The sequence below is a fragment of the Vulpes lagopus genome, chromosome 12 (genome assembly GCF_018345385.1).
Source record: "Vulpes lagopus strain Blue_001 chromosome 12, ASM1834538v1, whole genome shotgun sequence".
Lineage (NCBI taxonomy): Eukaryota > Metazoa > Chordata > Mammalia > Carnivora > Canidae > Vulpes > Vulpes lagopus.
In genome coordinates, this window is record NC_054835.1 from 49,794,454 (window position 1) to 49,813,890 (window position 19,437).

Below are 19,437 nucleotides of genomic sequence, written 5' to 3' on the forward strand. Positions count from 1 at the left end.
GAATGAAACTAGACCACTCCCTTGCACCATACACAAAGATAAACTCAAAATGGATGAAAGATCTAAATGTGAGACAAGATTCCATCAAAATCCTAGAGGAGAACACAGGCAACACCCTTTTTGAACCTGGCCACAGTAACTTCTTGCAAGATTTATCCATGAAGGCAAGAGAAACAAAAGCAAAAATGAACCATTGGGACTTCATCAAGATAAGAAGCTTCTGCACAGCAAAGGACACAGTCAACAAAACTAAAAGACAACCTATGGAATGGGAGAAGATATTTGCAAATGACATATCAGATAAGGGCTAGTATCCAAGATCTATAAAGAACTTCTTAAACTCAACACCAAAGAAACAAACAATCCAATCATGAAATGGGCAAAAGACATGAAGAGAAATCTCACAGAGGAAGACATAGACATGGCCAACAAGCACATGAGAAAATGCTCCGCATCACGGGCCATCAGGGAAATACAAATCAAAACCACAACGAGATCCCACCTCACATCAGTGAGAATGGGGAAAATTAACAAGGCAGGAAACAACACATGTTGGTGAGGATGTGGAGAAAGGGGAACCCTCTTGCACTGTTGGTGGGAATGTGAACTGGTGCATCCACTCTGGAAAACTGTGTGGAGGTTCCTCAAAGAGTTAAAAATAGACCTGCCCTACGACTCAGCAATTGCACTGTTGGTGATTTACTCCAAAGATACAGATGCAGTGAAACGCCGGGACACCTGCACCCCGATGTTTCTAGCAGCAATGTCCACAATATCCAAACTGTGGAAGGAGCCTCGGTGTCCATAGAAAGATGAGTGGATAAAGGAGACGTGGTCTATGTATACAATGGAATATTCCTCAGCCATTAGAAACGACAAATACCCACAATTTGCTTCGACGTGGATGGAACTGGAGGGTATTATGCTGAGTGAAATAAGTCAATCAGAGAAGGACAAACATTATATGGTCTCATTCATTTGGGGAATATAAAATTTAGTGAAAGGGAATAAAGGGAAAAGGAGAAAAAATGAGTGAGAAATATCAGAAAGGAGGACAGAACATGAGAGACTCCTACCTCTGGGAAATGAACTAGAGGTGGTAGAAAGGGAGGTGGGTGGGGGGTGGTGACTGGGTGACGGGCACTGATGGGGGCACTTGATGGGATGAGAACTGGGTGTTATGCTATATGTTGGCAAATTGAACACCAATAAAAAATAAATTAAAAAATAAAAATACACCAAACCTCATAAGCTTTCAAGACTCTTTGCCTCACTTGAGTTTTCAGAGGTTCTACTGTTCAGGATACACCAGCTTGCTATATTCTTAATTCTGCCTCACCGAAATAATTCACAGACCATTGTGCAACACATTACTGAAACTTGCACTCTCTTTATAAAGTTCAGACACATGAACTTCAAACAGAAGTTACTCTAATGCCTGCAAATTTTTTTTTTCCTGCAAATTTTTTTTTTCCTGCAAATTTTAAAATGTAGTATTGACCATTTTTATCATGAAGTCCCTAGATTTCTTCGAAAATAACAATTTTTGTAGTTTAGTCCAAATTATTTAATGCAAGGCATCAAAACCCCCAAATGAAGAAGATCCACTGTCTTTAATTCATTTTTCACTTGGCTCCAAGATGATAAAATTACCAAGCAGTTGGTTTATTTTATTTTATTTTGTTTTTAAAATTTATTTATTAATGAGAGACACACAGAGAGAGAGGGGGGCAGAGACACAGGCAGAGGGAGAAGCAGTCTCCATGCAGGGAGCCTGATGTGGGACTCGATCCCGGGTCTCCAGGATCAGGCCCTGGGCTGAAATTGGCACTAAACCGCTGAGGCACCCGGGCTGCCCCAAGCAGTTGGTTTAAAGACATATAATGCAAGAGGGTGATTTGGGCAATGCCTAGAGATATTTTTGATTGTCACACTCCGGTGGAGATTGCTACTGGCATCTAGTGGGTAGAGACCAGGATTGCCATTGAATATTTTACAATGTATAGTACAGCCTCTCCTTTCTCCCTCCCCCAACAAAGAATTGTCTGGTACAAAGTATCAACAGCGCCACTGTTGAGAAAAGCACATCTAGTAGGAGAAAAATAAACCCCATATCATTAAAATTATTCATTCATCATCACTGCAATATTTTCATTTATTAAGCCCTTAGAATAAATTATTCTTACTTTCTACTTCAAATACTCCAAAAATTCACTCAATATAACTTTGTATTTCTAAGTTAGGTTATCCTTTCTTGTTTTTTTTTTTTTTACAGTACAACAAAGGGTAGACTCATCCAAAGGCATTATGTCTTGGGTTGGAAGTTACTGTTATTGGGCTATACTTTGAGGATGGTGTGGGACGGATGGGTTGAAAGTGAAGAAACGGTCACCTTTGTAGAGCTAATGCAGGCAAGGATTGGGGACAGGCAGCTTAGAATAGTTCAAAGGTCTATGGCAATTGCATCAGTGTGGTCCAATCAAGAAATATTTACTCCAGGGTTTTTCCCCACCCCTTCCCTGGCACCTGTGTTAGTTAACATAATATTGACTGTTGTAACAAACAATCCCACGATGTCTGTAATCTCAGTAGCTTGATACCACTTTGTCAAAGGAGTTTCATTTTTTGGTTTTGTGTTGGTGTATAGGTGTGTGTTCCATGGTTCCATCCTGAATAGTCCAGGTCGCTCTGAAGGGAAGCTCATCTCCAAATGGGGACTCCCAGGACAGGTGCCAGAAAATGTGGTTTCTGGTGATGTCCCTTTTTCTGGCTTCCAGATAGCCACCTCACTGTGTCCTCATGTGATCTATTCCCTGTGAATGCATAGAGGGATATGGTGTCTCTTCCCTTTTTTGTAAAGATACCAGTGCTATTGGATTAAGGCCTCAATATTATGGCCTCATTGAACCTTATTATCTCCTTATCTCTAAGGTTTGATCTCTCTCCAGATACAGCCACACTGGAGTTCAGAGCTTTAACATAGGAATTTGGGGGGAATACAATTCAGTCCATAACAGCTAACAACAATAATAGTAGCAAGAACAACAAAAAACTCACCTAAATAAGAGTATACAAGTATATTGCACTGATTTTAAGGTGTTTACAGGATCATCAGTTGGAGAGGTCATAACATACATAAACAATGAGAAATTAAAGTCTGCATAAGAGTAGATCCTTGCAGCACAAGAAAACATATAAAATGAGAAATATATTTCAAAATTGTAAGATACATCATTTTTAAACTTTCATCAACTTGATTACTCAAATTCTTGCTGAAATTACTTATTTTAACAGGTTTCAAATTGTCTTTATAATCATGACAGACAAAACATAGACTGTACAATATTAAAATGTGAAAAAAATGACAGAAAAGAAAAAGTTGTGTATCACAAATAAGCAAACAAAACAAAACAAAACAAAACAAACAAACAAACCAAAAACCAAAAACCAAACAAACCTTGAATTACAGAAAGCAAATATTTGTGATGAGCGCCGGGTGTTGTACGGAAGTGTGTGTCATTGTATTGGACACATGAAGTAATATGACACTATATGTTGACTAACTGGGATTTATTTTTTTAATTTTTTAATTTTTTTTACTAACTGGGATTTAAATAAAAACTTCAAAAAAAGAAAAGCAACTACTGTGCTGCTGCAATCAAGGCCTCCTATTCCCCTAAAATCAGGATTAGGTCTTAACTTTATACTTACGCACTTAATTCAACGGGATAAGGAAAGAGTCAATATTTTAATGTTCAAAAAAAGAAAATTAGAGAATGTCTGTATCATCTTCAGAAACCCAAACATTCTATAATAAATGCATTTTTTTATTTACTACTGTATGACATGCGGGATTTAGTTGCCCGCACAGAGGCCCCATGGTCCACTGTCATGACTGTTCTCACTGACTTTACTCCTTAGTCCTTGCAGGTGTGGTATTATTGAGAAAAAAGGTGACATGGGTGTCAGAAGCATTTTGTATCATATCTGAGATAAGATATATTTATGACATAAAATATTGTCTTTAAAAAGAAGCATAAGATTCAAAAGAAACATAGAGTATTTGGGGCTTCCAGGGTCTCTCTGTGGGAGGAGCTTGGGCCTTCAAGGGTCTTCCTGTGGGAGGAGCTTCCACTTCACTGAAGGGTCAAGTTCTTCATCAAAGTCATCCAGCTCCTGCTCCTTGGAGAGCTCCAGGAAAACCTGAGAGGGGCAAGACAGAGAGAGATGGGGATGTCACGCTGCCTCCTCTTGCTGCAAGTGAGTGCAAAGCGCATGCACATGTTGTACATGAATGTTCCACGGATGACACAGGGTCCCTACCGCTGACCCACCTGCTCCAGGGTGGACTGGGAGAGGCTGTACTCCTCCAAATCAAAGCTCTGTTTAACTGCAGAAGGACAGACATACGTTAGGAGGTCATCTATTTTTTTTTTTAATTTGGAGAGTTTTACCAAGAGATATACAAAACATACAAACAGATTTTAACTATAAAAGATAAGGTAATAAGTATTCTCAGACTAACTATGGAAAGACATGTGCTGGCTTGGGCAGCACCCATACTAAGTACGGAAAGGTAAATTCTCCATGTGGTCTTGTAACAGGAGGGAAATTCTCTCCCATTTTCTTGGAGTTCGGGCAGGGGCACACAAGACTGGAAAGCAGTGTGAGGTTCCAGACCACCTATGCAGGGTCAGTGGGGAGACAGTTCCCTCTGCGCTAGAACACTAGCATGTCCCCCTCCACATTTGCCTTCACTCTGCTCTGCTCAGCTCTTTGCTCCACTGGCTGACTTAAGAAGCTTTTTCTGATGGTTTCCACCAGTGAGCTCATGAGGAGGGACAGAACAGCAGGGAGGTCAAGGCCTTTATGCCTTCCTGCCCACCCTGACATCAGCTTTGTCCCTTGATTGAAAGTCACTTCTTCTCACAGGGTCACAGATTCTACATGATTCTGCTCCCGGGTTCTAACCACTGCATCCTCTCTTAATCCCTTTGGACCTAAGAATAGCAACACTTCTGCTGTTTCTAGTCTTGGGTGATCACACTGTGCCTTGCCCCTTTGCAAACGGTCCCTGCATAAACCAAACTTGGTTGAATTATCTTACTTTCCGTTTACTATTTGTTATCAATGTGGACTGTGATTAAGACCCCAAACGTGCAGATCCATAAAAGGAAGAAAATAATGAACAGAGAGGTTTCTTGTGGGCAATTATCAGATTGCCTTTCCTTTCTCCTCTCTGTGGCCAGAGGAATTGGTGGGATTGGCCTGCAATCTGGGGAAATGGAATTGTGTCCTTGACTCATGTCTTGGAACACATAAAAAATTATGGACGGTGATGGCTCTGTACTTTCAGAGTTTGGAGAGGCAAAGACGCTGGATCCAACAGGAGGTACTCTAAGAGATCTCTTGGAAAGGTATGGGGATTCCAAGAAGTGGCCCAGGGGCTGCAAGAGACCAAGAGACCAAGAGACCAAGAGAAGAAGACATCACCCATCCCAGAGTGAAAGCTGTAGTCAGAAGTTACAGATGGGAAGGGAGAGGCAGTCTTCAAGGATTTCATCTCTGCATAGGAGGCCCTGATGCCATAGTATGGCTCAATGATCAAATCTAGCTTGGCTGTCAAATTTTCTCTTTTTCTCTCCCCTTAAACTCCATACTGGGGAGGCTCAAAACATCAGCATATGCACAGAGAAGGGAATGAGATAAGAAGGAAGATAAAACCATCCCTCTGGCCTCCTTAGATCCAAGTTTCCAAATATTAAGCAACTCTGACCTGGAGTGAGCACACGAGGCCAGAGTTCTGTTGCAGGTTGCAATACCCTAAAGTGATCTGATGCTATGGGAGCATGAGTCTAAGGAATGGTCAAAGGAATGTTCATGGGACATGCGTTGTGCTTGTGCACTGCTGAGCCTACTTAATAAAGGCATTATCACTGAGAATGTAACTGTGTCTAATCTAACATTTGGAGGGGGGAAAAGAATTGCTAACTTATATTTCCAACAATAGTGGGGCAGAAAACTGTGATCAAAGAAAGTAGAACTTTAGTTTTAGCAAGTGAAACACAACAGAAGGAATCTGAATGGGAGGGAACACGTTTAAAAGCAGAAACATTAGAAGGCTGGATTGGCAGATATAATATTGTGAAAATGTCAGTGTTATCCAGGGCAATTTACATGTTTAATGCAATCCCTATCAAAATACCATGGTCTTTCTTCAGAGAGTTAGAACAAATTATTTTAAGATTTGTGTGGAATCAGAAAAGACCACGAATAGCCAGGAGAATATTGAAAAAGAAAACCAGAGCCAGGAGCATCACAATGCCGGATTTCAGGTTGTACTACAAAGCTGTGGTCATCAAGACAGTGTGGTACTGGCACAAAAACAGACACATAGATCAATGGAACAGAATAGAGAACCCAGAAATGGGCTCTCAACTCTATGGTCAACTAATATTCAAAAGCAGGAAAGATTATCCACTGGAAAAAGGACAGTCTCTTCAATAAATGGTGCTGGGAAAATTGGACAGCCACATGCAGAAGAATGAAACTAGACCATTCTCTTACACTGTACACAAAGATAAACTCAAAATGGATGAAAGATCTAAATGTGAGACAAGATTCCATCAAAATCTTAGAGGAGAACACAGGCAACACCCTTTTTGAACTTGGCCACAGTAACTTCTTGCAAGATTCATCCATGAAGGCAAGAGAAACAAAAGCAAAAATGAACCATTGGGACTTCATCAAGATAAGAAGCTTCTGCACAGCAAAGGATACAGTCAACAAAACTAAAAGACAACCTACAGAATGGGAGAAGATATTTGCAAATGACCTATCAGATAAAGGGCTAGTTTCCAAGATCTATAAAGAACTTCTTAAACTCAACACCAAAGAAACAAACAATCCAATCATGAAATGGGCAAAAGACATGAAGAGAAATCTCACAGAGGAAGACATGGACATGGCCAACAAGCACATGAGAAAATGCTCCGCATCACTTGCCATCAGGGAAATACAAATCAAAACCACAATGAGATCCCACCTCACACCAGTGAGAATGGGGAAAATTAACAAGGCAGGAAGCCACAAATGTTGGAGAGGATGCGGAGAAAGGGGAACCCTCTTACACTGTTGGTGGGAATGTGAAATGTTGCATCCACTCTGGAAAACTGTGTGGAGGTTCCTCGAAGAGTTAAAAATAGACCTGCCCTACGACCCAGCAATTGCACTGTTGGGGATTTACCCCAAAGATACAGATGCAATGAAACGCCGGGACACCTGCACCCCGATGTTTCTAGCAGCAATGTCCACAATAGCCAAACTGTGGAAGGAGCCTCGGTGTCCATCGAAAGATGAATGGATAAAGAAGACGTGGTCTATGTATACAGTGGAATATTACTCAGCCATTAGAAACGACAAATACCCACCATTTGCTTTGACGTGGATGGAACTGGAGGGTATTATGCTGAGTGAAGTAAGTCAATCGGAGAAGGACAAACATTATATGGTCTCATTCATTTGGGGAATATAAATAATAGTGAAAGGGAATATAAGGGAAGGGAGAAGAAATGGGTAGGAAATACCAGAAAGGGAGACAGAACATGAAGACTCCTAATTCTGGGAAACGGACTAGGGGTGATAGAAGGGGAGGAGGGCGGAGGGTGGGGGTGAGTGGGTGACGGGCACTGAGGGGGGCACTTGATGAGATCAGCACTGGGTGTTGTTCTGTATGTTGGCAAATTGAACACCAATAAAAAATAAATTTATTATTAAAAAGAAAAAAAGAAGGCTCTTAAGAAAAGGCTCCCCTGTATGTTAGGGAGGCAGCCTTCCTGGAACGTCTCCCTCCCTTCTCCTAACTGGTTGTAAAACCCTTTATGCTGATCTGAGTCTGTTGTAGGTATACTTCTCCCTAGGGTGATGCAAAATTGGTCACTAGGCCAGGATGACCACGGTGAGAAATGGCCCATAGAGCAAAGGTGACCAGCAGAAGGAGGAAGTGAAAAGAAGCTATCTCCGGCAATTGTAACCTTGTCTCAAGGAGAAAAATTTCTCTAAGAACTAGAATGTCTGGGGTTTCTAATGACTGACAGGACAAGTAAGAAAGCACAGGTGAAGAAGAGGGGGAGAGGGACTCTTGGGTGACTCAGTTGGTTGAGTATCTGACTCTTGATTTCAGCTTAGGTCTTGATCTCAGGGTCATGAGTTCAAGCCCATGGTGGGCTCCACACTGGGTGTGGAGCCTACTTCATGCCCAGTGTGGACCCCACTTAATTAAAAGAAAAAGAGAGGGGTGTGTGCAGTGTTCTATCAGATTTCATACACTGGTGTGATAGGTAGAATCAGAGCCCATGATAGATCGATGCAGTATATAAAGATCACAATCCAAGAGTTTGGAAAAGAGTTATGGCTTAGCCCACTCCCATAGAGAGGGACCTCCTTATCAACATCTAATGCTATCTAAGAGTACAAACAGGCCAAAAAAAATTTTTTTTTGGTATGAATCTGTGGACACTCCAGCCACAAATGCCAAAGGTCTCTTCCTTCTAGAGCCTCATTCAATTAGGACAGGATTTCCCACCCTTGCCACAAAGGACACTTTGGTCTGATGCGTCTATGCTGTGGGAGGGAGCTGACCTGTGTGCATTGCAGGATGTTTGGCATCATCCCTGGCCTTGACCCACAAGATACCAGTCGTTACCAACCCCCCAACTTCCAGCCTTAGTTATGACAACCAAAGACATCCACAGACATCACCAAATCACTTGTGGTTGAGAAGCACTGGATTAAAAGTCTTAATACTTTATTTCTGGTACAACAGCACAATTTCATGTCCGTGTACCTCTTATACTGGTTTAATGCAAGATTTGAATTTCTCTGTTTCCCGGAGTCCTTATCTCTAAACAGTGACTCTTACCTATCTCTAATTTGAAGAAAGCCTGTGATAAGGGTCGCACGTCCTCAACAGGCAACTTATAGACCATCAGGGAGGAGTACCTACGAGGAACAGAGAGTGAGGCTGAGCTCCAGGTTGCAAGAAGACAACCACTGAGGATGTGCATCTAAAAAGCAGCAACAGGGACTCCTGGGTGGCTCAGTGGTTGGGCATCTGCCTTTGGCTCAGGTCGTGATCCTGGAGTCCTGGGATTCAGTCCCACATCGGGGGCCCTGCAAGGAGCCTGCTTCTCCCTCTGGGTATGTCTCTGCCTCTCTCTCTCTCTCTGGTGTCTCTCATGAATAAATAAATAAAATCTTTTTAAAAATAAAATAAAATAAAAAATAAGCAGCAGCAACAATATCACCAATAGTTAATTTCAATGCATGTGTCTGCAGAGCAATGGACAGAGGTAGTGAATGTTCTTTAACCAATAAGAAGTCATTTTACTCAAGAAGAAGCATGAGGAGGCTCTCAGAGCTAAGCTCCTTTTTGGTCTCAGGAGGAGTGAGACACAGAGGAAACCCCCAGCGCCTGCACCCCAGGATTACTTATTATCCTTCTTCCTTAGTGAGAAGAGAATAGTATTTAAGACAAAAGCACTAAGTTTGCCTCCTGCCTCTGCTGCTAGGGTTTGGTGTGGTCTAACCGACCTGAGCCTCAAGTGCCATTACCAATAATAATAAAAGTGCTAAGAGCCTCCACTCACTGAGCATTGACTGATGCCTGGTAGTGGGTCTTGGTTTTAGACTAGTGGCCGTATTTAATGGGGATGGTTTTACCCTCTAGAAGGGATCCCGATGACCTCGGTCCTCGCATACGTTAGGACCTGGCCCATGAGCCAGCAGCCAGGAATGCAAATTCCCTTACAACAATCAGCTTCCAAATCAGTACTTTGCTCTCTCATTTCCCTCCCATGGAAGGAAATTCCCTTGGAATCGGGCCTTCCTCTAATAATTAAAATACTCACGATTACCATAATTTCTCTAATAATTAAAATACAATTACCATAGAGTTAAAAAACCCAAAAAAGAATGATCAAGTAAGGCTTTTATTTCTCTTCACAATAATAGAAAACGAAATAATAAAGACACAAAAACCAACACCTGTGCCTACCTTTCCTGCCGGGCAGCTTGAGGGAAAAGTCTCAGAATTTCACAGTGGAGGGGCTCCACCAGGGTGGGGGTCTTCACCTTCATCTCCAGCAGATAATCTTTGCCAAATCTGCTTTTCAGATGTTGGATAGAACCGATACATCTGGAGGGAGGAGGAGGGGGAAGTTAAGCAAGAGAAGAGAAAGATAAATCTATGGCTGATGATTTTCAGCCTCCAGAGAGAGGCCAGGGCCATGCAGAGGGGAAGCAGCCAGCCACTCCAGCTGGGGACAGTGATAACACCATGTGGGGAAATGTCTTCTGCTCCTGGCCCATGGGGGCCCAAGGGTGGGCAGGGATGGGCACCCACCTCAGCCTTCCCGACACCATGATGGCCACGCGGTCACACACGGCCTCTGCCTCTGCCATGTAGTGGGTGGTCAGGAGGGCGCCCCTCTCCGTGTTCCCAAAGGTGGCCCGGATCGTCTGCCTACATTAGGTCATGGGCAATGTTAGCGAGCTGGAATGCTCAAGGTAAGAGGACAAGACTTTCAAGCATGTTTCACTGGCAAACATGCAACAACCAGTGAATTCAGATTAGACAAAGGATTTTTGAAGGCACAGCAGTCATGTCAATATCCCAACTATAGGGCAGAGTGTTGAATTCAGAACATGGCTGGGGCTGAATGTAGAGGATGATATTGGGTAAAAGCGTATTTAGAAATGCTGAATTCCAAGGGTATGTATGAGAGGGCAATGGGAAGAAAGATGGAAAGTGAGAAGCACTTATTTAAAAGCATGATAGTAATGATAAAGTACAAAACAGCAGATTTCAGAATCCTAAGAACTTGGGATTTTTTTTCCTCTATAAGAACCACATTATCAGGTGATGCTGTAGGAACTGAAACTGAGTAAGAGATGGATGTGGTTGAGTATAAAAACAGGCCATGCATATCAGGAAGACCTATGATGAAAAACAAGATTCTTAAAGTATTAGGGTGTTAGAATTCTCTTTTTCTCCTTAATAAAAATTGGCTGTGATGGAGAGTCAGATTTTTCCCCCTTATTTCATTTCCTGATAACGTGTTGTCTTTTGCCTTATAAACGATGATTTTGAAGACCAGTTGTTATAGGACTAGTCAGTTCACTTAAGTTTATTCATGACACCTCCTCACCACATTTGCTGCTGCCCCTCGGGGTCCATGCCCGTGGATGGCTCGTCCAGAAGCACCACGGATGGGTTTCCCAGGATGCTCAGTGCGAAGCACAGCTGGAACGAGAGGAACAGTGTGTCTGACACCGACAGGCAGGGTGCGCAGAGTAACACCGGGCCCTGTTCCTACCTTCCTCTTTATTCCCTCGGATAAGGTCTTCACGGGCAGCTTCAGCTGGTCCTGCAGCTTGAGCGCATCTGCCAACCTGAAGGAAGCAGAGTGCGTCAATCCACATCACCCTCAAACTGTGGGGACTGTGAGTGGGGAATGGGCAAATCAGAACAAACACTATATCAGAAACATTTTAAAAAGAATATTCTCAATGATCATAAAATTGAAACCACCTAGGATCCTTTATGAATCTTTCCTAGCAAATTCATATTTTTCAATGACTCCTTTCTATATGAGGGATAATCAATAAAATTTTTCTCTCCAGCCTTAGTGTGCAAGAACACAACACTCAGCTGGCTTCTTGATAACCAAATCTTCTCCCAAAGGCATGAAGTCATTGGTTAGAATCTCCCTTCGTTAATTCTGTGTCAACATCATTCCTATCACATCACCCCCAGTAGAGAAGGGGTGTGTCTCCCCCCCAGGTACCGTGTGATGGTGACTGTAGCATCCCCTTTCTTCAGCCCTTTGATGGCAGCGAACACCTCCAGATGTTCCCTCACTGAGAGGTTGGGCCACAGCACGTTCTCCTGAGGACAGTAGCCCAGGAACCCGAGGGAGTCTCCTTCACTGCTCCCTTTCAAAATCACCTACAAAAAATTAATTCTCACATTCAGCCCAAAATTGTGTGTACATGTGTATGTGCACATAAGTGCATAAATGAGTGATGCACTCCCCCTACACACATGGCTGCCGAGAGTGCAAAGGGAAGTAAGTGATCACTTAGCTCGAGGAGAATGACCATGGTAAAAATTCAACAGATCAAAAGGAAGATATTCCACATTGACATATCCCTCTATTGTGGTTTAGCCTTTATTACCAAGTCCATTACGTTGGTTGAATTCAGGGCTGCTTATTTGGTTGTCCATTGTTTGGCCTCCTTCATTGATCCAAGAGTTCAAAGGATTAGACACTTGTTGAGGATTCTGTGTCCTCAGTGTTAAACTAGCTAAAATTATAGGACCTGTTCCACAAGTTTATCGTGAGCATTTAAAAAGGCAATGATTCTCAATTAGGGACAATCTTCCTTCCAGAAGACATTGGGTAATGTCTGGAGATGTTTTTGATTGTTACACTTGGGTGCTGCTGGGATGGAATGGATAGAGGCCAGGGATGCTACTCTACATCCTATAATGCACAGGACAGTCCTTTCAAAAAAAAAAAAAATCCAGTCCAAAACGTTACCAGTGCCAAGATTGAGAAATCCTGAGCTAAGGTAATAAATGAAAAGTCCTTGGCACTAGCCCAGCACAGAGCAACCAATAAGCACCACTAAATGGCATTTATTATTTTTATGAACCAGTCATTGTGCTATATGATAATATTAACAGGTAATGTGTACCAGGGCTTACCATGTGCTAGAATCTAAACATTTATGTGTTTTGAATTATTTGATCAAATTATTTTATACAAATTACTTCATCAAGTAATTTATAGTATATGTGCTGCCGAAGTGAGTAATTTATATAGTGTTGAAGAACTCTATATGACTCAGGTCGTAGTTTTATCATCTTTGTTTCACATAGGAGAAAACTAACATGTGCGTAGATTCAGAGACTTGAAGAAGGTCACACAAGGTACCCCCAGCAGTTAAAGCTGGACTCTGCCTTCAGAATCCAACCCTTGACTTCAATGCCATATTGTCTTTCCCTAATACGGAGGAAGAGAGGACTAGTTAATGTGTGCTTGCAGAGCTTTCAATCTAGAGAGAGGGATGGAAAATAAAAACAAATAGAGATATATGGGGATGAATTATAGCCCCTGCTTAATGCTTTCAAGGCAATAAATGTGATAAAGAATAAGAAAAAGATCCAGTGTAGCTATGAGTGTAGTTAGGGAAAGTCCTTGTGGGGAGGTAAATTTCAAGGAGACGAGAAGGAGGTAACCAAGTACAGAGCTGAATGAGGAGCACTCCAGCCAATGGAAAAATAAACCCAAAGATCCTACAGAGGGACGATGACCAAAGGCCAGTGTGAGTGGGAGATACGCAGAGCCCAGATCTTACAGGCCCTTTTTCTGCCATGGTAAAGATTTTGGATCAATTCTAACTGAAGGATGATAAGCAGGATAGTGACACAATCTCATCTGCATCTTTGAAGGATTCTGCTGGTCGCTATGTGGGACAAGAGTAGAAATGGAAAGATAATTTGGAGACCTCTGTTGCAATCCACACCATGAGACAACCTCTCTTCATGGTCACTCCCTCTGCCCTCCCTCAACATTCTGTAGCTTCTGCTCAGTCGTTCCGTCCTGTGGACCTCTGCCAATCATTTTATCCAACCTGGCCTAGATGTACTGCCAAGTGGCATCCATATATCATTCTAGTTTTTGATTTGGAATTTAGACAATCGTTATTTTTTTCTCCAGTCTATGATCTCTGTTTTCTGAATAAATCCTGGATCTTGACAATTCAATTCAACAAATCGTCAGGCTACATAAGTCAACAAAAATTAAAACAAAACAAAACAAAACAAAACAAAGACCTCTGACCATGAAGAAAGCTAATGTTTAGCTTCACTTAACAAAATATTTTCTGTTAATGTCATTACTTTTCATTCAATAAAGCATATGTTGTAGACAATATGTAACCTTTTCAGCACCTATTTTTGGAATTAAGGAGGAAATTTTTGTTTGTTAAGGAGAGAAATTTTTAATCTTCTTCATTCAATGCACAACACAATTGATTAATAAGAAAGGATCATTTATGCCTTTTTAAGATTGTCATCAAATGTTCACTGTTTAGTGCTTGTTCTAGGCAGCATTAATGACCATGTTTCTGTGTGTTTTACTGACCTGTCCTGCAGTTGGATTTGTGTCTCCAGTTATCATCTTAATAGTTGTACTTTTACCAGCTCCGTTGTGTCCTAAGAGCCCTATAACTTCACCTGAAAGAAATAGGTATGCTCAGAATTGGAACTTCAAATAATTTCAATAAACGTAAAAGCAAATGCTATTAAAAAGCTCACTATGTGTCAAGCTCTGTGTCTAGTGCACTAATGCATTATTTCACCTATTCTTCACACACACACACACACACACACACACACACACACACACCCCTAAGCATTGTTATTGACTTCATTTTATAGGCAAAGAAAGTGAAGGGTAAGGAGGGTATGTGACTTGTGCACGGTCATCCAGCCAATAAGATGCTGAGCTAGAATTGAAACAAATCTTGCTTCCAAAGTCTGTTGCATTTAACAGACACTTCCACAAAATGTGCTGTTTGTTAGAATGGAGACTGCACCGCTGTGCCCCAGTGAGTCTGCTCTGGTACGTTCCCTGTTGTGAAATCAATCATCTTACTTCAAAAGCTACATCATCCTTCTTAACAGAAGGACTGGCTCCTTTTCTCTTTGTTCTTTCTTCTTTTTGAAAAATTTTATTTATTTTATTTTTTGCTGTTTGTTTGCCTGTTTTAACAGAACGGACAGAACTGTCTTTTTAGGCAAAGAAAAAAAACACCACTGTTTTCGTAACTGAGGCTTTTAATCATGTGCCTGCTGATGAGCTGGCTGCCTCTCATGATTTCAGCAGAGGGCCCCAGATTCAGGTACTAGTCCTGCCTCCCAAAGACCTCATCTCGGGAGGTCAAGATCACTCTGCTAACAGTTAAAACTACTGTCTTGGGGATTCCTGGGTGGCGCAGCGGTTTGGAGCCTGCCTTTGGCCCAGGGCGCGATCCTGGAGACCCGGGATCGAATCCCACGTCGGGCTCCCGGTGCATGGAGCCTGCTTCTCCCTCTGCCTGTGTCTCTGCCTCTCTCTCTCTCTGTGTGTGTGTGACTGTCATAAATAAATAAAAATTAAAAAAAAATAAAACTACTGTCTCCAACCTTTTTTAACACAGAAAGAGACATTTCTTATGGCCACTTTTTTCTTCCTCTTAGCAAAGCAGTTTCTCTTTTTGCCTGCATATTCCTTCCGTAGACAGCTAGCAATGATGACAGGTTTCTGTAGAGACAAGTAAATAACAAGGGGGCTTTATTTTTACCTGGAAATGAGTGAGTGCTCCATACCCCCTCCAACCACATTTTTCCCTGTACAGAATCATGCCTCAGACAAGTCCTTCCCCCAGAAACTGCCATTTTCAAGTGACCTCTCCCAATCTATATTCGTGCAGGGAAATAACATTTGCACCATATCGCATGATTGGTGTTTGTCCTTCCTCAGAAGGTAGGAATAGAGACATCCACCAAACCAAAAAGACTGTTAAGGCACAGACTCACACATGCACATGCACACACACACACACACACACACACACCTCAGAGGGACTCTCTCCTCTTGCAGTAACCCTTTTGGCCATGCTAAAGATTCTGGATCAACAACCCTAAAAAATAACAAGCCTGTGTCCATGCAATGTGTGTGTATTTGCCTTGTTCTCCTATCCTTGTAGACATTGCATATTCACTGAAATCAAGTAATGAGCTATGTGTGGGAGGATGAAAGAAACACAAAGTGTTTTTCAAAATATTCAGATGAGGATGTAGCCCCCCTTTCTTGGATGAACGTTTTTAGTAGTTGTACCTCATCAAAATCTGCAAGAGTCTCAGCATTTGTGGTTCTCCTTCTTTCCGCCTCAACATCTTCACCCTCTCCTGCGGGTTCTTCTGGGTTCGGAAAAATACTGCTGCTTCTTGGAGAAATTCTAAAATCAAAACAGTGTGATAATAACAGATTTCCAGTTGAAAAACTTGTAGCCGAAATAATGAGCTTTCTGTAGACTGCTCTCAGTGATGTGGACAGATTAACCGTGAGTACAACATAATCCCCATTTTTCCACTCTACGCCATCTGTAAACAGCCTGGTTTCCACTGATGAGTCAAATGATGTTACTCTTACATCATCCTCACTCTTTGCCTGGGTTTACTTTTCCTTGTTGATTGTGACTTTTAAAAAAAGTGAATAAATAAAACAGGACACAGATTCCGAAGCACAGTTGCATGAGAAAGGCATCTAGGAACTGGAATTTTGGCAGACATTTTGGAATTCTAAAGACTTTGCAAGAACCATGGATGGAAACATTTGGAATTAGAGATGCATCCCAGATAATCCAGGACACGTAATCACCAGTGAGTTAGCATGGCCACTTCTTAGGAATATGGGTCAGAATCACTCCTTCCCAACTGCTACCCATCCAATTTTTCCTTCATCATCCTGGATTTTCATCTCCCTCTTTCATGCCATCCCAAATTACTGCTGTCTGCTGATTTCCTAAAACATGGCTATCTTCTTGTCACGTTTTGCTCTACCACCTACTTCACGCTTGAACTTGATTCATATCTTGTCAGTTAGGTGAGGTTTTTAAAACATTCCTGTCTTTCTTTCCTATTAGGTAATTTGCAAAATCTTCCTTATGCTTCTTTATTCCAAAATCCTACAAAATTTAGCTTTAATTTAAATATCTATTATCTTGCAATACAAACCTTCAAGTTCTTTTTAGCTACTTCTCAAATATACAGGAAGGTGGCATTTATACTACCTTTTGTTCTTTTGCTCAAACTACCTTCCTGGACAGGCTACACTTACCAATTGTTTATCTTACCTATTATTTTAAAGCTTTTACCTCTCCTATATAACTTTCTTTTAGTATGTCAGTGAAAATTATGGTATTCCTTAATTTTTCAGTGTCTCACATGTGCTAATGTGGCTTCCCGTACTAGATTGTGAGCTCATAAAAGTATCATGAATTTTAGTAATTTTGTACACTACACAATTTCTTTTAAAAAAAAAAACCTGTGCAGTAATTTTTACTTAATTAACTTAGGAATATAACAATGTTTTTAAACAATGAATATTAAAATAGCACATGAAATTTTATTGGAATTTTCTCAACCTGAACACAGGATCTTTTCTCATTGATTTCTTCCTAAAGTTCACTTCCAGACACCGGAGAACAAAAACGAAAATGAAAAAATGAAGGTAAGGCTAAGGGGAGAAAAAGACAATCAATATTAGAAATCACCATAAAAACAACTTTAATATTGTAATTTATTTAAGGAGATTGATCTTATGTACAAAAATAGATCTGGTAACATTTTCACCATTTTGAAAGACAATTTAATATTCAATGAAACTCTCAGCACTAGCTTCACTGCTCTTCAGAAAAGCCATAACAGACAAGACAGTGGTAAGTTGGTACCAGGACTGTTCATGCCATTGGGAGTTTGGGTCCACACTCAGTGTGTGTGTGTTACTTCAGATATGCTTTAAAAGCTGGATTTTGGGATGCCCAGGTGTCTCAGTGGTTGAGCGTCTCCCTTCAGCCCAGGGCCCTGGAGTCTCAGGATCGAGTCCCACATTGGGCATGGAGCCTGCTTCTCTCTCTGCCTGTGTCTCTGCCTTTCTCTCTCTGTGTCTCTCATGAGTAAATAAATAAATAAATAAATAATCTTAAAAAAAAAGCTGGATCTTTAAGTGCCCAAAATAAACTTTTTAACTTAAGGTTAAGCATACAAATGTGTCCCCCTCATGCAAGAACCTTTAAATGGAAATGTATTCTTACTATTAGCAGTGCCAGAAACACAATTTGCTGTTCTGAAGCTCCTAAATAATCCATGGAGTCAGGAGAAATCTATAAAATGAGGAAAAGTATATTTAGATGAACCTTTTTCTGTTCGTAAATCTCACCTCATGTAAGATAAATTAATGTCCATTAAATGACCTTGCCAGCGTTCTCTCTTGTGTGCATCAGGTAAAAGTCAATTTCTGACTGCCCTGTGTGTCTTCCGTGCTTTCAAAGTCACCTAGTGACTGCTTGACTAGAGGCTCAGATGCTTTTATACTTAACACTGTGAGTCAGCAGGATTCACCCTACTAGGAGAATCCCAGGTGGTGCTGGAAGGACCCATCAAAGCCATGGGCAAGATCTGTCTTAAGACAAACCTTCACCCCTAACTTTTGCCTGTCTTTCTCTCTACATCTGTGCTCCTTCCCCAAGAGCCCTGGAACCATTACATTGCTCTGTCCCCTGCTCCGCCCACTCTTAAGAATAATCATGACAAAGACAAAGATCTTCACCTGGAGTTTTGCAGTTTTCATTAGATTTACAATACAGGCATAATATCCATAATATCCATCCATAATGCATAAGTGCATGATTTTCATTAGATACACAAAACATCTTAAAGCATCTCTCTTTAGTAAATAAAGAGTAAAGAGCCAATTTTATTTCCTGAGCTGTATTTCCTAGGACTTTCTTCTGAGCAATCTTAGGCTGATATGGTAAACTCTATCACATTCGTCCACCATCTAGAAAAGATGATTATGTTTTTGTATTGAATGGTTTGCCGGGACCCGGACCTTATTTTAAATGATCTTGTTCTCCTATGTGCCTCAGTCACCCACTTCCAAATACAGTACCACATCCAAGATCTGTTAGTCCCCCTCCTCTTTGTACTGTCTACCGTATCTAATTTTTTTAGCTTTTTGCTCTACCATCCTTACTCTGTAATCTGGAGTTGGTGACCTTCCAACCCACCAACCTCATCACTGTCTCACTGTCCATAAATGCCCTCATTTCCTTAACTTCATACTCCCTAGCTTAGAATCCATGTTCCATTGCTATAATCTCTCCTTATACAGAACCACCGCTCCATGACTCCCCTGGCAAAAACACTAAGCTTGATTGAACCTAACTCCACCTGCCCTCAATCGCGTATGAGAAGGAGATTATGATAAGAAAAACTATCAACTTTGCTGACTTCACTTGGAAAGTAGGGCAAGGGGTCTTTGGCACTGCCTGCCAGTTCTACTGACTTACTTTCTGAAATCACTGTTCACATCATTTCCTCTATCCTCAAACTTTCAACACCCCTGTTCATCTCACTCTATATTGATAAGTTCATCTCTTTCCCTAAGAAAGAGGATCGCACAGAAAAGAATCACGCCTCTTCCTACCATCAAAGCCACTGATCTATCTGCCTCACGCTATGATCTTGGTAAATGGATGGAATGTTCCTGCTTTGATAGAAAGCAACCTCTTTGCTTCGGCGCTCTATGACATTCATTTCTCAGC

At 41.4% G+C, this 19,437-nt stretch overlaps 1 protein-coding gene across 1 annotated transcript in view; it reads right to left on the bottom strand.

Annotated features, from left to right (window-relative positions):
- Positions 1-2,221: 2,221 nt before the first annotated feature.
- Positions 2,222-19,437, bottom strand: part of ABCA9 (ATP binding cassette subfamily A member 9) — a 61,075-nt gene continuing 43,859 nt past the window's right edge. The window contains exons 29-41 of the mRNA XM_041725468.1: positions 17,926-17,994; positions 17,257-17,348; positions 15,948-16,068; positions 15,254-15,371; positions 14,211-14,302; positions 11,847-12,007; positions 11,376-11,451; positions 11,208-11,302; positions 10,403-10,522; positions 10,055-10,195; positions 8,921-9,000; positions 4,335-4,390; positions 2,222-4,203 (exon numbers count right to left, since the gene is read on the bottom strand). Of these exons, the coding sequence (XP_041581402.1) occupies positions 4,105-4,203; positions 4,335-4,390; positions 8,921-9,000; positions 10,055-10,195; positions 10,403-10,522; positions 11,208-11,302; positions 11,376-11,451; positions 11,847-12,007; positions 14,211-14,302; positions 15,254-15,371; positions 15,948-16,068; positions 17,257-17,348; positions 17,926-17,994 (1,320 nt within the window). The 3' untranslated portion in view covers positions 2,222-4,104. The remainder of the gene's footprint in view (positions 4,204-4,334; positions 4,391-8,920; positions 9,001-10,054; positions 10,196-10,402; positions 10,523-11,207; positions 11,303-11,375; positions 11,452-11,846; positions 12,008-14,210; positions 14,303-15,253; positions 15,372-15,947; positions 16,069-17,256; positions 17,349-17,925; positions 17,995-19,437) is intronic.